The sequence below is a fragment of the Hylobates moloch genome, unplaced genomic scaffold (assembly GCF_009828535.3).
Source record: "Hylobates moloch isolate HMO894 unplaced genomic scaffold, HMol_V3 SCAFFOLD_3, whole genome shotgun sequence".
NCBI lineage: Eukaryota > Metazoa > Chordata > Mammalia > Primates > Hylobatidae > Hylobates > Hylobates moloch.
In genome coordinates this window covers 164859474-164882655 of record NW_026652278.1, presented here as the reverse complement: position 1 = coordinate 164882655, position 23182 = coordinate 164859474, and the positions used below count along the sequence as shown (strand labels likewise).

Sequence of the window (23182 nt, the reverse complement as noted above, 5' to 3'; positions counted from 1 at the left end):
GATGTTTATTTGTCCACTGCAGAAAAAAAAAAATCATGTTAAATACAATCATGTATTCAATCATGTATTATGCACTGAATTTCGAAGTTATTTTTACATACATGTAGATTTCCTTATGCTTTTAATATAAGTGAAATGAATTTATTCAGAGAATAAAATATTACCTCGATATAAGTTGTTGGCAGCTTGAAAATTAGCCACTTCCATATAAAATGGGAAACCTTTTCTAGAATAGAAAGGGTGTCCAGGGTAACAAAAATATCAGGAAGGTTTTAAATGAAATTTGATTAGTCTGCAATCTGAGGTATAAGAGAAAGGATGAGCTCAGAAAATTAGAAGATCTGAGTTCAAGTTTTAACTCCACTCCTTGCTCGCTAGGTAACAATGGAGCAATTCAATAAACTTCTGGGTTTCAGTTTCTTATCTGCAAAGAGCTAACACTTATACTACTTACCTCATTAGATTATTAAGGATGACATACACTAAAGTATATGAGTGGTTTGTAAATGGAAAGCATACCACAATTATTATTATCCCAATAATTATTAAAATATAGACCTACAAAAAGTAGTAAATAATTCACTTAGTGACAGTAGGCATGCTCACTAGAAGAAACCTAACTTAGAGGGTAAACCATGCAAACATTTTAACTTTCAATGACAACGCTAAAAAAAAGTACAAAGCTATAATGGAACGTTTTTAGAGAAAGCACTGAAGACAGACATTTTGTTGACCTAAAAGATTTTAAAATGAATTAGAATAATTTACAGCATATAAAGAGGTATTTAGTCTTTAAGTGGAGAAAGTTGCTAGTCACATGTAAGAAAAACAAGTATTATGGGCCTTCCTAAGACAAATGGAATAAAATTCCATCACTTTTGGCTTTTTTATAAACCAGACTTCGAACAAATAACCATATTAATTTTCCAGTAATCAAACATATCCTAAAAGAGGAAAACAAGAATGTCTACTTTTAAATCACATTCGGCGTGAACCTGCCTGAATGCAAGGCATAAAATACAGAGTTATTATGACTCTACAGGCACCTGAAAGTTTTAACTACCCTTCATGCTCACTTTATATTCCATAAAGAATAATGGAAATACAGGAAATACTTCAAACATGTATTTTTTACAAATCCGTTTTATGTAGTTCTTATTCTTGTAAGATAATATTCCACTGCGGCAGCCTTGTTTTTTTGTTTTGTTTGTAATATTAAGTAGCCCATTAAGCTTTCCCTTCAAACAGGCCGTTTGATGTTAGTTCTTATACCAAAAAAAAAAAAAAAAAACACAAACCAACAATAAATGAAGATGTAAGGGAAGAGATTAATGAGATACAATTCGTTAAGTATAAAAATATGTTGTTTCAAATTCAGAATAATTTAATAACTCTTCGTTATTTCATATGTATCTGGAAATGGGACAGATACGTGTCCTGATCCTGTCACAAGAGGTAGAATTCCAGCATTTGGTACGACGTTCCAAGACAGGGTCAAAGTGACATTCCTGTTTCCCCTATAAAAAGATATAATAAACACAAGTCATCAGAAACACTAGTAGTTGAAAAAAAATTTTTAAGTCAAACACTGAGATGTCAAATACTTTATTTATAACCATCTATTCCTAACAGAAATCCTAGTATGTTAATCTGCAAAAAGAACTATTTTCTCATGTCACTTAAAATCCAAGGACAATGCTAGAAGACATGGGCACTACATTTACTGATATCCCAGGATGACCCATCTGAACTCACAGCTGCAGTTAATAGAACTATCAACCGAAAAGTTTAAATGACTAAAACAGTAAATGTAAAAAGAGATGAGCTAAGAATCAGAGCAATGATTTGAAGCCTAACTCTGTCAATTATCTAGATGGACAAACCTGAACAAAATTCTCATGTTCTGAAATTTTCATTGCAAATACAGAGGTTTGCTTGGTCAAAATAGCTTTCTTCTAAAATTATTTCCAATGTTTACGACTAGAGTCTAAGAGGTAAAAATAACCTGAGACATCAATCACTCTGAGTCAACTGAGCTTTAGAGAAGTCACGTTTGGAGAACCAATACTACTTCTCTTAACTATTATCAACTCCTAGACTCAACATGCTGTTTCTAAGGTTTCCCAACTCACGCACAGAAAGGAGCCCTTTAATTTGACAACCACAGCCCTATCACATCTGAACAAGCCCGTATTCCTTGTACATGCTTAGTATAGAAGCTTTATTAGTTTGACTATGACATTTCACAAACTGCAAGAGAATTGCTTATCTTAGATCTCACTTTGCATTTCCACCCAATCTTTCAGTTCAGATATGCGTAAATACTTCTTTTCCAATTTTTCTCCTTTTACTCTCGAGTATTTTTCTTTAAAATAAAAATACATCTTTCTCTCTTTTTCACCTCTTATTAAATGTAAAAAAATGACCAAGAATTGCTCACTTGAGACCATTTCCATCGTCAAAGAAAAAATATTTTGTTTTCATATCTTTCAGCAGCAGCTTCGGATTATCACCTCTCAAAACAATCTTGTCCCATAGGACAACTTGGTTCAGAGCCTACATTAAAATGAAAATTAATTAGATAACTCATCAGAAATACCATCTTATCACTTCAAATTAAAAGTATTAGTAAGCAAATAGTTTGACATGTTAATGAATTCAACTTTGAGGAGCTTGCTGAAATCTTAATGCATACAAATGATAGCAAAGAGAGAGAGAAAAAAAGGGGCAAACTTTTCTCGGAGAGAAGAATGATAATTCCCTGATGGAATTCATTCCTTCCGCTAACTCAACTGTATTACTTAGGGCCTTCATAACTTAATGCAAGGTTTTTGATTTATAAGATCTCCAAAAAGTGAGGCCTTTGGAGGAACAGATGAATTAAATCCCTAGAAGGGAAGTATTCTTTTAAATCACTTTTCCCTGTAAAATTTCTAAGACCCTCCAGCTCAGCATGGATCCTAAATGGTGCCAGGAAAACAGACAGAGCCAATCCCTGTTCCATCACACTGCTAATACAGGTTACTGCTGATTAATTATGTCATGAAAATTTATAAGAAATCTTCTCCAAGATTTCTTTACAAAATCTTTAGGAGATCACTAAAGAAATGAAGCCTTTTAAAGATCTTTTTTCCCTTTAATTAAAAAAATATATGCATCGTTGTCTCATCAAGGCAAAATTCTAGAGGTCAGACAATTCTTTTAAGCTACTCTTTCAACATATTACAAATAAGTTCCATTTAGAAAATTAGAAGTATGAAATGGAAATAAAAAAAATTTGTGGCCACTACTAAATCTCAAGGAATTTGTTCTTATTAAGTTAGCATCTATTAGCTTTTAAGGCCAATTACTCAGTGTATGATGATTACATTCTTTTTTTTTTTTTTTTTTTTTTTTTTTTTTGAGTAGAGTTTGTACAATGGCACAATCTCAGCTCACTGCAACTTCCACCTCCCAGGTTCATGTGATTCTCCTGCCTCAGCCTCCCGAGTAGCTGGGATTACAGGCGCGCACCACCACACCCGGCTAATTTTTTGTATTTTTAGTAGAGATGAGGTTTCACCATGTTGGCCAAGCTGGTCTGGAACTCCTGACCTCAGGTGGTCCACCTGCCTCAGCCTCCCAAAGTGCTGGGATTTTACAGGTGTGAGCCACTGTGCCCGACCTGAACTAGTTTTTTAAATCACAAATTATAATTCATAATAAGTTTTATAATTAAAAGCTATTAAACCATTATATCGAAACCTATTAAAACTATTAGTTTATGATTGAAAGTTATTAGCATGGTGGCGGGTGCCTGTAATCCCAGCTACTTGGGGGGCTGAGGCAGGGGAATCACTTGAACCCAGGATGCGGAGGTTGCAGTGAGCCGAGATCATACTACTGTACTCCAGCCTGGATAATAAGAGCGAAACTCCGTGTTAAAAATAAATAAAAACAACAACAACAACAAAAAACAGTTCAAGTACTCAGATACTCAGATTAATGAATCCCATGCAACCCTAAAACAAAGACAAATTGTTCTCAATTGGTAGGGATATTAATCAATTGTAGCTATATGGCTTAATGAGACTACCAAAACACCTCGCACCATGTTTTTGTTTTTGTTTTTTTTTTTTAAAGAAAAGTATCTGGCACTAACATGGATTTTAAAATAATCTCAGAAGGTTCAAAAATTATTAACAATCTTTACAGCTTTTGATTATATATCATCACAATGAGAATTATAATCACAGGTCTCAAATTTTGTTGATTCAAGTAAGTCACCATGCAGCTCTCTAATTGTAGCTGTGGAGAGAGAATATTTTAGCTTAAAGAGTAAACAACAGCCGGGCGCGGTGGCTCATGCCTGTAATCCTAGCACTTTGGGAGGACGAGGTATGCGGATGACCTGAGGTTAGGAGTTTGAGACCAGCCTGGCCAACATGGTGAAACCCTGTCTCTACTAAAACTACAAAAATTAGCTGGGAATGGTGGCAGGCGCCTGTAATCCCAGCTACTCGGGAGGCTGAGGCAGGAGAACTGCTTGAATCTAGGTGGCAAAGGTTGCAGTGAGCCGAGATCGACGGTGCTACTGCACTCCAGCCCAAGCTATAAGAGCGAGACTCTGTCTTTAAAAAAAAAAAAAAAAAGGAAACAGCTGAGTGGTGGCAATACTACTGGCTACTCGCTCCATTTCCTAGTTGATAGTTCAGCAATATCTTTCTGATCTTACTATTGAAAGTGGTCTCCAATAGTTTTTGGATCACAAATCCTCAAAATATGTGTTATTATAAATTATGTAGGTAATACATATGCACTGTTGTTAATTAATATCATTGAGAGTGTCTCAGCCAACTTATCAGATCTATTTAGGTTGTCTTTGTGTTTTTTTTAATCCTTCAGTGTGACACAGCAGCTCAGAAGAATACAAGTATGAGCTCCATTTTCCTACTGTTTACATATGTATGGATTCTTAGCATTATCTTCAATCTGTGATTTCTTTGCAGAAATCTTTTTAAGCCACTTTTCCATTTTGAAAGGATTAGCTAAAATTAGATAATATAATCCACTTATGTATTGCATATACTGCAATATTTTGCAACATGCTGAAAGCAAATGAATAAATACTAGGTAGCATGGTGAACTTCTTGACCGACAGAATTCCTCCTTTCCTCCAGAATATCTGCATATTGTAGAAGGCATGTGCCCATCTATCTGACTTAAGGGCTGAATATGAGCATTAACGTCAGTTCATATAGCAAGTCTCCATTCTGGAGACCCCAATGCTAGAGAGCTAAATAGAACAAACAGAAAACAAACAACAACAACAACAACAACAACAACAACAAAGGCTCCCAAAAGTGCAAACGTTTTCCTAACAGAGCTACCTCCACAGGCTTGTGATTTTTTTGCTAGGTAACTCAGGTCAAGTATTTTAAATATATAAAAATGTGTATTCTTTCATAAAGAATAAGACTTTAAATAGCTATTAAAATACTTCTAATTAGATATACTTACATTATTTTTTGTTGAATATTCTGCTGATAAATAAAGAAACAACTGCTTAACATTCCAATCAAATATATTCTCTAGATGTAAGTAAATTAAGGAAAATATAAATTTATGAGCAATATTTCTCACTTTTAAATAGATCTTAAATTATTCTTAGGTTATTTATCCCTAACAGTAATACTAAAGTAGAAAAGAGAGAGGCGGCCCAGAAACATAATGTGCCACTAATTTAATAAAAATATGCAGAAGATAAATACATTGTGAAATCCAGCTTATTCCAAAACAAAAAAATGTCAGTATGAGATTACCGGCATCCTCCCATACTCCTCCAAGGATTACCAACCGAGATACCTTGACTAGTAAGAAAAGAACAAATCCAAAATTTGGTTTTCTGTAACATCAACTAAGTTAAAAAAATAAAAAAGAGGACTTGATATTTCAAGCAAATACAATTCCACTGGAGCTCTAAAGTATAAACAATCATCACTATTTAAATTTAACAATATGCAAACATAAACAAGGCTCAATAATTAACCAAGTATAATAAATTGTACATGTCACTTTTGGTCACATGCAAGTAGACATTAAAATGTCTCTCAAAGATGCAAATGACACCAATGTGGCTCAATTCAGTTTCCCAAAGAGGACAAGAACTTCACTAGAATTAACAAGACTGGTGCCAATACCAAGAAATTAGCGGAGTTAATATTTGGATTTTTAAGTATTATGTTAATTGTTAAGTTAACTCATTTTACTATATGAGCTTCCATACTGGTAGTAACACATTCGTTACATTCCATTGTTAATTATGTGTAACCACTAAGAATCACTCCTTTAGAACTAAGTCCAGGACTGCTGTTTACAAGAACAGGTGCAATTTCAAGTAGTAGTAGCGGCAGCATTAAGAAAATCTGAAGAAACTACAAATAATGAGATTGGTAATATATAAATACCATAGATATCAGGAAATTTCACTATAATTCTCTGGATACACAAAATTACTACTCTCACAGTAGACCTAAATTCCCTTGAGTAGATTTTTTAAAATTACACAGACTTAAAAATACACATGAAATTCAGCATAAGACTCTTCTGATGGTACACTCTATTTCCTAAAAATGGTACCTACAGAACTAATTCTTAGCCTATTTCTAAATCCAGTAATTACCAAAACTTAAGCTGAAAGTAAATTTCATGGTCATAGAAAGGCAAATTAGATAAATTCCCCAAGTATATGATCAGCTTTAACTGTTCAGATAGGTACTTTCACACAAGTTCAGATTGTTCAATCTCCATAATCATTTAAATCATGGGGTATTAAAAAGGTAGATGAGATCAGGCTAGAAGTGGCAGAGAACACTGCCATGATATTAACCTAAGAAAGAACCTAAAAAAGACTAGCCTGGCAAAAATGATCAGAGTTGTCAAAAGATAGAAACTCAATGTCAAGAGAAAATATTTAAATATCACCACCAAAGAAACTCTTACAATTGTTAATATTTTCTGACTTTCATAAAAGTCCTTATAAAAAGAGTTATGACGGCAAAAAGCAACCAGTTTACCAATAATTTTGATATGATCTTTTCCAATCATAACACACGTAATTCACTTTTTAAACATATGTTTCTTTCTGCTATAATAAAATATGGATATTTGAAATTTTACATGAAATACTTATAGGCAGGCTAAGCATTGGTAATATTTTTCCTTCTTATCCAAATGATCTAATTGTATCTTTCTAAAAAACAGACTCAAACTTTCTTATGTAGCTTTCAATCAATTTAATGTCTCGGTTAAGAATTTAAAGTATGTTCACACAACTACTCATGAATCTATGAAGTTTTCTCCAAGTGTGATGGGGACGTATAAACATTATTTTACACAGGAATTTCCAAGGTTTGGCTGATTCAATGAGATAGTCACACTGTCTCCCAAATCATTAAACACCACATATCTCATTATAAAACTACAGAAAACCCAATGAAATATTTTCTTAAAGGATATCAGCAGTTATATCAAATGTGATAAATCCCAGATCACTTCTTTCTCTAGGTCCAGTGAAATCTTCTACATTTTTTCTAGGAGTAAAGATAAAAGTTTTACCATCCTTCCAACAGAACATACAAAATTAACGTAACATCTTAAAGAGAAAGAATACAGTTGTGTGCACAGGTGAAACAGCAATCCCACAAACAAACGAGTCAACACCAGAGAAACCTGTAAGTGTGAAAACAGACGAAACATTCTAATCCAATATGAAAGTAGGTCTTCAGCTAATTGCATATACCTCAAGAGAATCCCTAAGAAAACTCAGGAGATTAAAACTGCTAAAAAGAATAGTAAATACTTGATGTAAAGCAATTTTGCAGAATGGGTAGAAGAAAGCTACACATGACTGACTACAAGGTGATACGAATACTAACAGATGACATATTAAAGGATGATACAGTAATCACCGCCTTATCCGAGGTTTCACTTTCCGATTTCAATCATCCGCAGTCAACCCGGTGTGAAAATAGGTGAGTCCAGTAAAATAAGTTATTTTGAAAGAAAGGGAAAGAGATCATATCTACATAACTTTTATTATAGTATATTGTTACAGTTGTTCTATTATGTTATTGTTAATCTCTTATTGTGCCTAATTTGTAAGTTTTATCATAGGTAGGTGTGTATGTACGGTACAGGAAAAACCCAAGTATATATAGGGTTTGGTGCTATCCGTGGTTTCAGCCATCCACTGGGGGTCCTGGAACGTATACCTACCCCATTAAGGGGATACTACTGTAACCAGCTGCTATTTACTGTTTACTACCGGTCAGACCCACTGACAATATTTTTCACATTTCAAATAATTCTCACAACCTACCAATTAGGTTATTACTTCCATCTTAAACAAAAATAAATTAAGGCCCAGAATGGTAAGAAACTTGCTCAAGACAACAACAGCTAACATCTGTTCAGTGTTTAATATTCACCAAGCTCTTCTAACCCTCATAGGGCTGACAGTAGCAGTGCTTATTTCCACCCCAGGTCTATTCGAACAATATCTAACAAACATCAGTACAGTAATTTAAAAAAAAAAAAAAAAAAGGTGGGGGGAGAAGGCTCACTATTTGATGACTGGCTTCTTGGCGATTCTGACAAAGAAATAAACTAAGGCTAAAGAGCTTGTTGGAAGATGGAATAGAGTAGAATGATATGAGAAGAGGGGGGGAAAATACGACGATTAAAGACAAAAGTGCCAGAGAATAAAATCAAGGACAAAACAGGCAATAGCGAAATGGCACTGTCATTTCGAACTGCATTTTTTGGCGTTTTCGCAGACTTCTTCAAGTGGTTGGCAAGAAAAAGAAAAAGAAAGAAAGAAACCCAACGAAACAAAAATCTCGCTGTATCAGAAGGCTAAGATGCTTAATTCTCTCAGTGCTCAACATCTCTGGCCAACTTCAAAGCAACTGTTTACTGCCTTCTGAAGGTGCAAAGGCAACAACTGTAAAGGGAATGTCAAACAGGGCAAACTCGGGTGATGAATGACACAAAGACAACGCCGTCCTGTGGCCTCCAGAGCCGCCAGGAAACCCCACGGAAGCCTGACCCAGAGCGCGGCGGCAGCGCCTGGAGGGCCTCGCATGCGGACCACGAGCGGCACCGGACGCGCGGGAGGCGCCAGCCCAGGCGGGCGGCGGCGCCGGCTCTGCTGTTGTGTTGCTCCCTCATTGGCCAGGCGTGGGTGGAGGGAAGTGAGGAACAGGAAGCAAGCGGAGGCACCGACCTGAGGAACGCTCAAAATTAAAATTTAAGAGCAAGCCCGGGAATTTACGGTGGAAGGATGCAAGTTCCGAGGGGACGCCGGAAAAGCCTGCGACGTCCACCCCTGACGACCGCCCTCGGGGGCGAACTGCCGCTCACGAGGGCGATCCGGACGCCCTGCCCGCGGCCCCAGCCCCGGCCCGGCGGCCCCGGCACGGCAGCCCCGGCGCGGCGGCCCGGCTTCGGCTTCCGCCCTAGCCCGGTCCCGGCGTCCTGCACCGCCAGCCCGGCCTCGGCCGCACTCACAGCATGATCCGCGAGACGTGCAGCCGCACCGGGACGCTCCTGTCTTTGAAGGCGGTGGTGATGAAGCAGCCGAAGGTGAGCGCCGCCATCACGCTCAGCGAGAAGGCGAACAGCGAGTTCGCCCGCGACAGCACCGTGTTCATCGCGACTGTCTCTTACGAGCCCCGACTCCACACGCACACCCAGGCTCCCGTTCCGGCGGCGGACCGGCTCCCTGCGATCCGCGCCGTCTGCGGTGCGCGCGATCCGGGAGCGCGCCGCCGCGGCCCCGCCTCCTTTCCCGTCCTCCGACGCGAGCGCGCGCGCGCCTGCTTCCCGAAACGCGCCCGCTTCCCGAAACACACCCACAGCGCGCACGGGACCGCGCGGAAAGGGAGCGACCCAGCCGCGGGCCCACCCCTCCGTCGCGGCCTAACGCCGCCACCAATCAGCGACGAGTGAGGGAGGGGCGGGGTTTGTCGTGGAAGACCCACCCCCTACTCTTCTAAAGTGCTTCTCCGACCCTTCGGTTCAGAGAATTGGGAACCGGTCGTTCGCTGTCGTTTTTCGGTTCTTTGGTCAGAGGTCTGGGACTGCGACTTCTTGATTACTTATGTACCATTTATTTTCAGTTGAAACCGGCAGCAAGTTAAGGTGGTTTAGTATCTGTCCTGACGGGTGGCGTTTGGAAGCAGCACTTTACAAAACGCCTGGTCGTCTCCCTTCTTTGTTAAACGTGGTCAAAGTTAGGACTTGAGCTTTTTTTGGAGGATCTGAGGAGGAGTGGGGAGTGGGGAATTGGCCGCGCAAGTCCTTAAAGCTGTCACGTGCATCAGTATTTCCACCCCCAGCGTCAGTCCAATTCCTATTAATGCTTTGCTTTCTATGGATAGCTAAAGATGTTTTAGAAGATAAGGGTTGAGGCTACCAATCCTAAGTACTTGCATTTTAACATGGTGATTTCTGATAAATAAAAGTATAACCTTTCTGGGTTCTTAGGAGCAAATAAGATAATGGCTGCGGAATTGCTCTACAGCATAATGTATAAGAATTTCGTTAGGTCATTAATAAATAATGCAATTATTTTATCACATTTTCAATATCCTGAAGGGCATTAGAGTTCAAACCGAGCCAATCCTGACTGATTATACTATCTGCCAAAACCTTTGTTCCTTTCACAGCTAAGGATTTTTATAAAAATGGATTCAGGGTCTGCTGAAATAAATTTTTTAAAAAATTTCATTCCATAAACCAAAACAAAAACATCTGTCCTAGAATGTGATCAGGAACAAACCAGAAAATTGTGAACATCTGACCTTGATATTGGCTTATGTTGTCTCTTGTTAAGCTTTTGCTTCTTTGCATTATTCATGACCAATTAATTTTTGTATAGCCATACAGGTAGGATTATTACTAAGTGCCTACCGTGTACCAGGAATAGTTCTAAGCCTTGAGAATACAGCGCTAATAAGGCAGACTCCCTGCTCAAATGGAATAGAGCCAACTAATGAAAAATCTATAAAATAGAGACTAAAGAGAGATCCTTAGTTGCGTTTAAAATCTTAGTTTTTAACTTCCAGGCTGGCACAGTTTGTTAAAAAAAAAAAAAAAAGAATTTTTATTGAATGCCATCTATACTGCAAGTGATACAGAGATTGTACTGATCACTTTCTACACTCAAAAGTATATAATCAGGTAGAGTTAATAAAATAAAAACAAATCTGAAATGTAAAACAAAAAAATACCCTGGGAAGTTACATAGCAAAGGAGGAAGGAATCACAGCCCTGGTAATGTGGGACAACGCAGTGTGCAAATTATTTAACACAAAGCCTAAACAATACACATTATTATTATAGCATGTTTTAGGGAAATAATTCTTGTTGTTGAACTGCAAGTACAGGTATATCTAAGAGATACTCAGAAGGCTGGTCCTGATAAGCAATGCATGTATAAAAGAGTAAGCAGAAATAAGCCTGGAAAGGTAAGTTACGGTAGAAAACCAGGTCAAGAAGTTGACTTTATATCAGGGAAATTACATGTAAAACAAACATCGCTACACAGGCAACCATTTACCAGTTATATGTGGAGAGTGAGTGATTGGACCCAAAAGGAAGACTGATAGGAGGGGCATTTCAGAAACAAACTCTATGTTACTTAGCAACTGCCTAAATAAGAGTGGGGGTCTGCAAAGCATACAGTGAATGCAGATTGTGAACACTCAAATGAAATTATTATTATGACACCATAGTTTTTAACTTGACTTACTGGTAGTGCTAAAAACACATAAAAGTCCACAAAAAGAGCAGAATAGGGTTGGGATAGGGAATTTTCTTATTCTGTTTTATTTTTCCAAGTGTTTCTTTAGATTTTCTAGACATTTAATCATATCACCTACATTAGATATCATTTTCCCTTTTCCTTTCCAGTTATTATATTTCCAATTGTTTATTCATTTCAGTAGCTAATATTTCCAACATAATATTCAGTCAGATGGGTACAACTGATATCTTTTTGTTCCTGATTTGAGCAGGAAATTTCATTTCTCCATCAAGTAAGATGTTGGCTTTGAGATGGAAATTGTGCATGTGTGTGTGTACATGTATCATTATATAATATATATTGCATATTGATAGGAAATAGCTATTCCTGTTGGGAAATTTTTAAAAATATAAACAAGTGCTAAATTGTTTTCAGATGCATTTTCCCTATCTTTAAAGGTGGTAATATAATTTTTCTCCTCTACTTATTTAATGGGTTATATGAATAGATTTTATAATATGGACCCACTAAGCATTCCTGGCAGAAACTCCACTTGGTCATGATGAATTAGTTTTTACTATGCTCTTGTGCTTTGCTAATTCTGGGGTTTTTTGTTTTTTAGTTTGTGTAATCAATATTCATAGTGAAACTGGTGTGTTTTTCTTTTTTGATTGTTATACTCAAATTAGAAAATATATATTTCTAATATAACAAGGAAAATAAGTTTTCCTTAGTTTTCTGTGCACTGGGATATTTTAAGTAGCATTTGGATCTGGTCTTTAAAAATTTGATAGAAAATTTGGTAGAAATTCCCAAGGGAGTCTATTCTTCTATTTTTTTTTTAATTATTGTTAATTCTAATTATGTATACTTGTGCTTTCTACCTTTTTCATTTATTGTTTTAATTAGTATTTTTTCTTGTTTTTTTTCAAAGCACTTCTGCTCTACTGTTTTCTAACTCATTAATTTTGGTTTTAACATTATCAACTTTTTTCATTCCACTTCATTAGCTTTGGAAATTGGATATTTAGTTGGCATATTTTTCATGTTTATTGTTATGGTAACTGCTTTAGCTGTATCCTAAAATTTCTGACTATGAATTTCCAAGAGAAAGTACCATTTTTCCTTTTGATTGCTTTAAATTAATGTCTGATTTTAAATCATGTAGGCAGAGAATGCTGTTTGTATATTTCTATTCTTTGGATTATTGAGGTCTTCTTTGTGGCCTAAAATGTCACTTTTGTGAAAATTCAATGTGCAACTTGAAAGAAGGTATTTCCTCTTAATAGTATATAGAATTTGATAGATACCTATGAGATCTGCCTTATTGATTATGTTATTTATGTCTTCTACGTCTGTAATAATATTTGTTATCTTCATTTTCTTGGATTCTGAGAGATTTGTTAAAATCTCCAATACTGTGTTTTGTCTGTTTATTCTCACATCTCCTATAGTTTCTCCTTTACAAAAAATGTTGATATATTATTTGGTAAGCAAGTATTAATAATAGTTACATTTTCATTGTGAATGGTAGTCTTCAACATTGTAACATGTTATTTTATTTTTAATGCTTTTTGATGCAAATACTACTAGTCAAACACTGAGGCTGTACTGAAGGAAACTGAGGCTGTTTATCTGAAATAGTATTACAGACCTTAAATTAATACGTAGCATTTTTAAACTAAGTGTCTTGTACTCTTTAATGATTTCAACTCAGAACCTAGTGGCAGTAATGGGGGGAGCAATTGGCATGCTTTGTCAGTACTTGAGTAAATAGTGATCAGTTGGGGAAGACATGCCTAACTGTATTTCTGAAAGATAGAAAGAAGCCTAGAATAAATGTAAAGTTTTGATCTTCATATTTGCAAATAATTATTCTTCTGTAACATCAAGCTAAGAAGAAGTAAGAACAATAAATCACTTTATGAGGAAATCTTTAAATAAAGCTGTGTGCACATGGACGGATAATGCTTTTTAGGGGATAAACTTAAAGATATAATAAAAGCCTTCTTTTTTTTTTTTTTTTTTTTTGAGATGGAATTTCGCTCTTGTTGCCCAGGCTGGAGTGCAATGGCGTGATCTCGGCTCACTGCAACCTCCACCTCCCGGGTTCAAGTGATTCTCCTGCCTCAGCCTCCCGAGTAGCTGGGATTACAGGTGCCCGTAACCACGCCCAGCTATTTTTTTGTATTTTTTTGTGGAGACAGGGTTTCACCATGTTGGCCAGGCTGGTCTTGAACTCCTGACCTCAGGTGATCCACCCGCCAAGGCCTCACAAAGTGCTGGGATTATGGGCATGAGCCACCACACCTGGCCAATAAAAGCGTTCTAATTAAATACGGTGTTATTGGGAATGTCCAAAGAGTCCACAAAGCACCAAGCTTCCCAGGGAAGTTCCTGCAATGGAGCATGGTATAGATCTAGCACATTAAGGACTCAAATGGTTTTCAGAAAGCGACTATGATTTATATTGTTCATCATAGAGAATGGGGATCAGGTCTTGTTCATTTTTCTATCCCTTTCAGTGCCCAGGACACTGAGCCTTGCACATAGTAGATGGTCAAAAAAATTCTTATTGAATTGAGATACCTTGAAATCATAGATCATGATATTTTTGAAAGAATTCTCATGTAAAGCTTAAAAGTCACACACAGGTAACAAACAGTTAAAGTGTAAATGGGTAAAATGGTAAAGTGTAAAGCTAATTTGAATATGTAGGCCAAGGACAAATTGTAAAAGGCTTCAGTGCCAGGCTAATAAGTTTGATCATAATTCAGGAGACAATGACGATCTTCTGAGGGTTTTAGATCGGTTGAGTGTCATGACCATGTAGGCTCTCAGTAGATAAGTAATTTCTTTGAGAGGGATAGGACTGCCAGTTTGTAGACCAGGCCAGAAGTTATTGCAGTAGGTTTTTGTTATAGTTGTTGTTTTGAAGATACTTGCTTGGTTAATTGAAAGATTTATAATCAGTCAAGACTGGTAAGTAGACTATTCCAGTGTGATAATTCCAGGAGTGCTATGTTTGTGAATCTCTTTAAAGAGGAAAAAAAAAAAAGTTCAGAAGGAAAACCAGTTTTTCCCTAGCATGTAGCCAAATTCCAGACTCCCAGAAGGAAAGCTGGGACATTGTGTGAAGATGTTTGGCATAAACCACATTGTGGACAGTTAGTCACAGTGAGCCACTCTTATCACTTAGGGAAAGTTTCCTATCAGTGCAGGGAACTGTTTACCAGCCACGTTCCCAGACACCAGCTAAGGGCCAACCTTGCATACAGGTTTTTCTAAGGATCGATGTCTCAGGCCTGTTGCAGTAGTTTAAAAACATTGCTTTCAGGTCATTTTATTTCTGTTGAAAGCTTTTTTAAGAATGATTCCTATAACACATAAGAAAATTTAAGGATATATTTTAATTTTTATTATAGTATATTTCCTTCATTTAGTTTCCTTTTTTAATACTAAGTTTGCCTACTCAGCTCAGATCCCTTCAAACAGAACTATTTTATTCACTCAGTAGACCATGGAGAACTTATAAAAAGCCCATTGTCCGCCACAGACCTCTAAGTATAGTATTTCTCCAAGCAGCTTCTCTTCCTTTTGTTCTCCCATCACTGACACTCTTTTGTGTCTTGGCTTTTCACTCTAGTTCTTCATTCCCATCTCAGGCCCTCCTTTCTCAGACTTGCTATTTGAACCATGTTTCTAGCCCACCTGTAGGCACTTGACCTTGAGCTTGCTTGAGCAGTTAGCTCATGTATTCTAGCTGCCTGGCCCACATGCACATGTCAGAATCATTTATTGTGCATCCTTAAGAGCAGAACCAGATAGGATACCAGAGATCATTGGTTTCTGAGAATCTGTACCTCACCCTCCCAGGGAAAATGGACAAGAAGACCTTCCATATTCTCTAGACAGTCAAGGATGTCCAAAAGTTATTGGGATTCTTTGAACAGTTTTAGCAGTTAATATTCAGCTTCTCTGCTTATATTATCTGGACAACTATCCTTTTCAGGAAAGTGAGAGAGTTTGCCTGGCTCCTTGTGAAGGCTGTAGCATTCTCGTAGTTAACGAACCTAGTAAATTTTTCTGTCTTCTTGGCCTTTTCTGACTCACCCACAAACTCACTGCTGAAACTATATCTCTAATATGCTATCGTGAACATCTGGTCACCAGAGAACCTAGGTTCTAATTTGTATCACTGCATTTTCATTCTAAAGAAACTAGTCCCAGCTGAGGTTAATGGACCTGTGAAATCACTACCAATATAAATGCTGGCTTTAGGGAAATACCTGCTACTTGAAGTCAGGCTAATCCCCATTTATGATACATTGAGACAAATAAAGCTCCAGAAATTAAGGTCCTATATGGTGAGTTAATTATTTTACTTGAGTTTTTCTGATTATAGGAAAGTTTCTGGATTCCCATTTGCAAACAAAAGCAGCTATATCTGAAAAGGAAACAAAGAGGGAAAATTATTGTGGGAACTGTGTAGAAAGGAGTTAACATAACAGACCTGAGGCTTCTATTCTTAAAAAAGACCTGCTTGCAAGGTTGCCTCTGGGCTGGTGTTGGAGAACTTGGCTGATAAACAGTTTCCTACACTGATATAAAACTTTCCCTAAATGACAAGAATGGCCTAAACTGTTTGTAGAAACAATGTGGTTTATGCTAAACACCTGCCTTCCTTCTGGGAGTCTGGAATTTTGGTATGTGTTAGGCAGAGTGTGCTTACATTGCCACCCCTCAGTGAAAACCTTGAGCACTGGTTAATGAGCTCTCTTGGTTGATAATTTCACGCAGATCTGTTACTGGAGGAACTGAGCACATCCTGTGAGACTCCATTAGGACTCTTGGAAGTGTGTGCCTGGTTTCTTCCAAACTTCTCCTCATGCACCTTTTCCCTTTGCTGAGACAATATCCAGGCATTAGGCAAGTGAAGGCTAATGTGTGTCCATAGAGGGTATAGGGTATTAGTAGGAATTTGGGGCAAGACTCCCAGGGTAGTAAGTTGTATATCCTTTAACTGTAATACCCCTAACTGTGAATATGATTATATATATTTAATCCTGTGAGCCCTTCTGGTGGGTTGGTCTTGAGAACCCTATCTTGAGAACCCAAGGACTATCTCCCATTTCATACATTTTCATATTCAGAATGTCTTAAGGATTTCTGCAGAGCGTAGGGAAACTTAGCCTCATTCTTTTCTGTAATGGGAGGGGTATTATTTTTTTTTATCTTAAGTCCTATTAGTCATCTCAGTCTTTTGTTCTGGATGCCATACTGCTCACACATTTTGACCTGCTGTACCTCAGTTTTATTCTCCCTGACACGTAGAATCCTTGTCTTCTGCCCTCTAGTTCCCAGTTACCATCTCGGGCTCTACCCGTCATGTTAACTCACATGGACCCATTTCCCTAGGTCCTTGACCTCGAGTTATTTAATAGCTGCTCAGTCTTGATTTTCAGTGTTCTGCTTACACACATATACCCAGAATTGCAAGGGAGAATGCTTTCACCTCTTGTCCTTAACCACTGAGGCACTCAGTGTCTTCATGCAGCTTATCTGACCTCCATGTAAAGGGAATAAATCAGGCAAAATCCACTATTAAAGGTCTGTTCTTTCTGTGGACCTATTGCTACTTTCATGTTCCTTATTTATATATATAAAGCTGAAAAGAATTTAAAATCAGTATATGAAAGGGAAGGTTAGATGAGCCGTGCACATGTTTTTATTACTGAGAATACCTACAGAGTTAAAAATTCATATGCAACTCTATTATTCCACTTGGTAACTTAAAAAATGTATAAGGAAATGTCCGAATCTTTCATGGTTTCCTTTGAAAGGTCTATTCTGGAAAAAAAAAAAAAGTTTTAAAAAAATTCATTCGTTTTAGATTCTGGGTGCTAGAGAATGTGTGTTTTTTTTTCTTTCTCATATTACACTCTGGGAACCCTTATATTGGAAGAAAGTAAAAAGTACCGTTCAAGTGATGTGGACATACTACTAAAGCTGAAATTTTTGAAGCAGAAATTCTGCTTCAGTGATTGAAACATGTCAGATCGTGGCACTATCATAAGGCATATGATATTCTAGGAGTGGGTAGGGAAGAAAAGAACTCATGGCCTGGCATACAATCTGGTCATAGATGCTAAGAAAATGATCTTGTGCACACTGATTTTATCATATAGACAGGCAAGATTCAGTGCCCAAGAGTGGTGCAGGGCTGTTGTAATTTTGGCAGTAATCAGCATCCTAGGTAAGTTATGCGTGAACCCTGCAGATATCTTTCTGCATTTATGTCATTCATTTGTGTGAGACATGCTTCACTGTAAGTTACCATATTTAAAAGATGGTCAGTTTTGCGACAGCTTTCCTGGGGGTGATTCCAAACGATTCTTGACATGATTATCCTCAGAAAAACAAACAAACAAAAAAAAAAACAGTAAATCAATCATTTCTTCCTTATTTTCTCAAACAGGGATAAAGAAGAAATAACCTTTAGTCGACCCACCAATTACATTTCTCCGTTTTCAGTGTTCATTGAGCCATTGGATATAAAAGTGAATGCAGAGAGGTACATACATGACACTTGCACTTCTCTGTTTAACACCTTAGAGTTTACTTACAGTCCTTTTACCAAGCCTAGAATCAATATTTTTAAGGCAAGAATCATTTTTTTTGTATGTTACATAATATAAAAGTTATTTAAAGGTTTAGGGAGAGAGTTGTTAGAATAAAACACATAGATGATGGAGATCTGGAAATACATCTCGACCATTTCCATTAAGTCTTACAGAAATAATTCTTATTAAATCTTTTCTCCAAAGTTGCATTTTCTAGGCACATAACCTTGACACATTACATGCTCTGATTGGGCTTAGTTTTCTGATCATAAGAGAAGAACCCAGTGTTGAGAAACTTACAGTAGAGACAATATCCAGGCATTAGGCAAGCGAAGGCTAATGTGTGTCCATAGAGGGTATAGGGTATTAGTAGGAATTCGGGGCAAGACTCCCAGGGTAGTAAGTTGAATAATCTGGCTGAATTTAGAAGTAGAGACTATGGCAGACTGTCAATTCAATATAAGGTGGGAATGACGGCAATGGGAAAGAAAAGTTGCACTTTATGAGCACGCATGGCTACTCACTGAGGAGACTCAAGGAGCAAAGCTGTCATAGCTGGGCTGCCAGATTCCAGTGAAGGATCATTAATTAATTATGCAGAACTCAAGAGCACGAGGGCATTGAAGGTGTTGATATCTGCCTTGTGATAGTCAGGATAGACTAAACAGCTAGAAAATTGAAGCTTTAGTTAGAGGGAGAAGTCAGAAAGTCATGGATCGTAACCATCAGAAGCTGAGAAACAGAGGACTGGGGGAGAAGATATTGGGGTGGGAGGGCAGAGATTAAATGCCTATTTTTATTTCCATTTTAAGACAAAGTATCCATGATTAGGTGAGGTGAGTGAATTAAATCTCAAAAATTTTAAAAATAGGGATATTTATAAATCTAAAAAATACTCATACAAATAAAAAGATGAGTTGCTTTTAACCCTCCAAGTTATTCTGTGAACTTTATCAAATTTTAAAAATGTATCTTCGATCTGTGTGAATTTTTACTCTATAATTCAGTGAGTAACATCTAAATGCAAATGATAATTTAAAATGTTATAAATTCAGATAATTTCCTATTACTGAACCATTCCAACTATTCATTCTGTATAACATAGAGCAGCTTGTAGTATAACCCTTGGCCCACTGATTAAATACATACTTTTTCTGCTTGCATTAGATAAACTATCATAATACCTGGAATAGTGTAGGGACTCAATAAATGATACCTATTTAGTATCACCATTGCTAAAAGTAAAAAAAAACTAAACAAAGTTTTTGAAAGTGAAGATACATATTTTACCAATGATCAATGCCATGGTTACACTTTTTTTCCTGAGCACCTTATGTAGTAATTAATCACATTTAGATAGAATGGAGAACTGAGATAAATAATACAGTCATGCATTGGTTAACAACAAAGATATGTTATGACAACTGCATCGTCAGGCAATTCCATCATTGTGTAAACATGATAGAGTGTTCTTGCAGAAACCTAGATGCATAGCCTAACACATATCTAGCCTATATGGTATGGCCTATTGCTCCTAGGTTACAAACCTGTACAGCATGTAACTGTACTCAATATTGTAGGCTACTGTAACACAATGGTATTTGTGTATCTATATATATCTAAACATAGAAAAGGTACAGTAAGAATACAGTATTATATATGTAATCTTATATATTACATATATGCAGTCTGTACTTGACTGAAACATCATTTGTGGCACATGACTGTAATTGAAAATTAATGTCCTAGGTATATAAACAAACAGTAGATGAGACAGAAAAGACATTAGAAGTACGCCTCAACGTGGAATGTAAAGACTTTGGAGATTACCTGTAGATATAAACATATTATTTAAATTATTTCCTATTACCTGAAGTTTAAAAAAATGACAGGTTTTGGGGCTTTGGGAAGAGGGTATAAAAAAGGAGAAACTTATCAAGAAACATGCCCTCAGGAAGGAAACTGTGTGCCTAAAAGCTAGACGTGAATAGGATTGCCATCTGCAGATAAGAAGGCAAGGCCTCCAGTGTTTGGGAAGACATCACTTCAATATTGTAATGTGACAGAAGAGACTGAGAACTACCCTAGTCGCATTTATGTAGTCACCACTCCTGTGATATCGGAGTGAAAGCAACAGCATGACCGCCGATGCTGCAGCTGTGACTGTCACCTGGGCACTCAGCTCTGCAGTTGTTCCTTTTAAGACCAAGCTACAGCTCAAAGTAGTCCGATATTCAAATTTGAGGCCACACCAAAACTATAAAATAGATCTTCATGTAGTTGAAATGAGTAGTATATGACAAAATCCTGCAGAATAAAGGAGAAAATGACTCCCCAAACTGTCCTTCTTCATTACTTCATGTGGCTTCAATGCTGCCTTTAAGGAGAAGCGGCCTCTTTGAATGAGAAGGCTTATTAGCCAAACATCATTTTTATGATAGCTACCATTTATTTACACACCTACTGTGTGCCAAGCATCGTGCTAGCCATTTCGTTTCGTTCACCAGGTATACAATAAAGTACAAAACAAATCTAGACCCAAAGGTCACGGCTCACAGCCTAGCAGAGGAGATAAACTTCAAGCAAGTAACAAATAAATGATTCAAAATTATAATGAAGGCTATAAAGGAAAAGAAGAGGTTACTAAGATAAATTATAACAGAGATTGAGTGTATAGGGCACCTATAGGGAATTTCGTTAAGACGATTTCAGCTACGAGGAAAAGAAACTCTGAACCACAAAGTGGCCTGCGCAATAAAGAAGTTTCTTCTCTCGGTAGCTCATGGAGAGCTATAGCAGGTTTTGCTTCTGGTGGGTTTCAGTGGCTCAACCATATTATCAGGTGCCTGCCTGGTTCTTGTTTTTGCTCTGCTGTCCACAGTATCAATTTCCTTTTAAGCCTGAGTCTTTTTATGGTTATAAGAAGTCTCAAAAAAATTAGATGTTTATTTTTCCCTCACTTAAAGAGTGGCAACTAGGATTTCTTGTCTTCTTGGTCATGTCCAGCAGGAGAGGGAAAGAGGAGTATGCTAGGACTAAGTCCTTCCCTTCGGGCTAATTGGTGCAGTGTGGCAGAAAGACTGCTAGTTTTGCATCAAGATCCATGATCCTAAGTTTTCAGTGGGGCACAGAGCCACCTGGAACAAAGATTACATTTCCCAGCTTTCCTAAGAACCAGGTGTGTGGCCTTTTGACTATTTTGGCAATAGAGATAAGTGGAAATGATTTCTGGGTTCTATTCTTACAAGGAAGGGGTATAGCCTTCCCTGTCCCTTCTTGCTTCCTGCTGCTGCAATGTGAATATAATCTGAAGATCTACAGCCACATGTGAAGACAACAAGGCAATATGGACCCTGAGTGCTTGACAGCTATAACACCAACCCGGCCCCTGGCTGTCTCCTTCCTCACTTCTTTTAAATGAGGGACAGACATGAATTTCTGTTTCATTCAAACCACTAATTAGGAGAGTTTTCTGCCATGTGAAGCTCCAAACTAATATATTTTCCTTAAGTCATTGCCCAGACAAGGCTGGGTACAGTGGATCATACCTGTAATCTCAGTGCTTTCCGAGGCTGAAGCAGGAGGATCGCTTGAGCCCATGAGTTTGAGGCTGCAGTGAGCTATGATGGCACCACTGTACACCAACCTGAGCAACAGAGCAAGACCCTGTCTCTGAAAACTAAAGTTGTTGGCAGACAGAGGAATGCCACGGCTGACCGACTTCTTCCTGTGAGTATTCGTCCCTGGACTAAGGTTGTAGTTACAGAGTTTCTCAAGTGATAGAGGGTGTGTGAGGGACAGCTGGGCAAAATCCAGGTACAATTGAGAAAAAAGTAGGGAAGTGTTGCTGTGTAACTGGCCTACAGAGTGTGATCACTACAGAGATTATTAGTTAACCAGGCAAAGAGAGAAGAGCTGAACAAGATAGACTGAAAGTATGTGTTGGGTCCCTGAGCAAGAATGAGCTTAGAGGTGGGTATGTTCAAAGAACTGGAAGAAAGTCAGTAGGATCAGTGAATGGGGAAAATTTAACAAGATGTGGTCAGATGATGCAGGGCCTTCATTTATCGCCAAGGTAACTGTATATACATGTTTGCCCAGAACTGTCCTAGTTTAACCATATTTTCCTGGAAAAATTGTAATAGCACTCCCTTTGACTTCAAAAAATGTCCTGGATTGGTTAATAAATTATAGCATTATACCACAAAGATAGTCCATGTTAAGGAATTTGAACTGTATTCTAAACACAGTGGGAAGTAGTCTTTTTCCTTATTTTGTATTAGCGGATATCTTACTGTCTCAAACTTTATCATCTAGCTACTCTCTCATTTCTTTCCCTAGGTGAACCTCTAGAAAGTTCTTCCTAAATTGGCTCCGAAGGTTATCCAGCATCAAAAGAACAGATAAAAGCCTATTTCTGCCTTTTCTGCGTCACATGATGTTCTCTACAAGATTGCTTCTCTCTGCCTGAATTTCTCATCCAGCAATCCAGTTAGGCTGTAAGCAATCTTGCTATTTTGTTATAAACTATACTCTGTGTATTAAATATTCCTGCTTATGGCACTTCTTTTCAAATCTTTTCTAACTTATTTCAACTGATCTTGTAGCCATCCAGTCTGCTGAAAATCTGTGACCTTGAGCAAGTTTCTGAACCTTTCCTGGGCCTCTTTTCTTATTTGTAAAATTGAGCTACCACAGACTGAGTGGCTTAAACAACAGAAATTAATTTGCCACATTTCTAGAAGTCCAAGATCAGGATGCTCTCAGGACT

The 23182-nt window shown here is 37.5% G+C and overlaps 2 protein-coding genes across 2 annotated transcripts in view; one reads left to right on the top strand and one right to left on the bottom strand.

Annotated features, from left to right (window-relative positions):
- Positions 1-684: 684 nt before the first annotated feature.
- SPCS3 (signal peptidase complex subunit 3) lies at positions 685-9901 on the bottom strand. The gene is made up of 5 exons (XM_032148956.2): positions 9550-9901; positions 7498-7571; positions 5500-5576; positions 2441-2556; positions 685-1517 (listed from the first exon to the last, which is right to left on the bottom strand). The coding sequence occupies exons 1-5, from the start codon at positions 9690-9692 to the stop codon at positions 1385-1387; spliced, it is 543 nt and encodes a 180-aa protein (XP_032004847.1). The 5' UTR covers positions 9693-9901; the 3' UTR covers positions 685-1384.
- Positions 9902-17428: 7527 nt separating this feature from the next.
- Positions 17429-23182, top strand: part of ASB5 (ankyrin repeat and SOCS box containing 5) — a 97745-nt gene continuing 91991 nt past the window's right edge. Inside the window, exons 1-2 of the mRNA XM_032148952.2 lie at positions 17429-22140; positions 22753-22910. The gene's annotated coding sequence lies outside the window, so the exon portion shown is untranslated. The remainder of the gene's footprint in view (positions 22141-22752; positions 22911-23182) is intronic.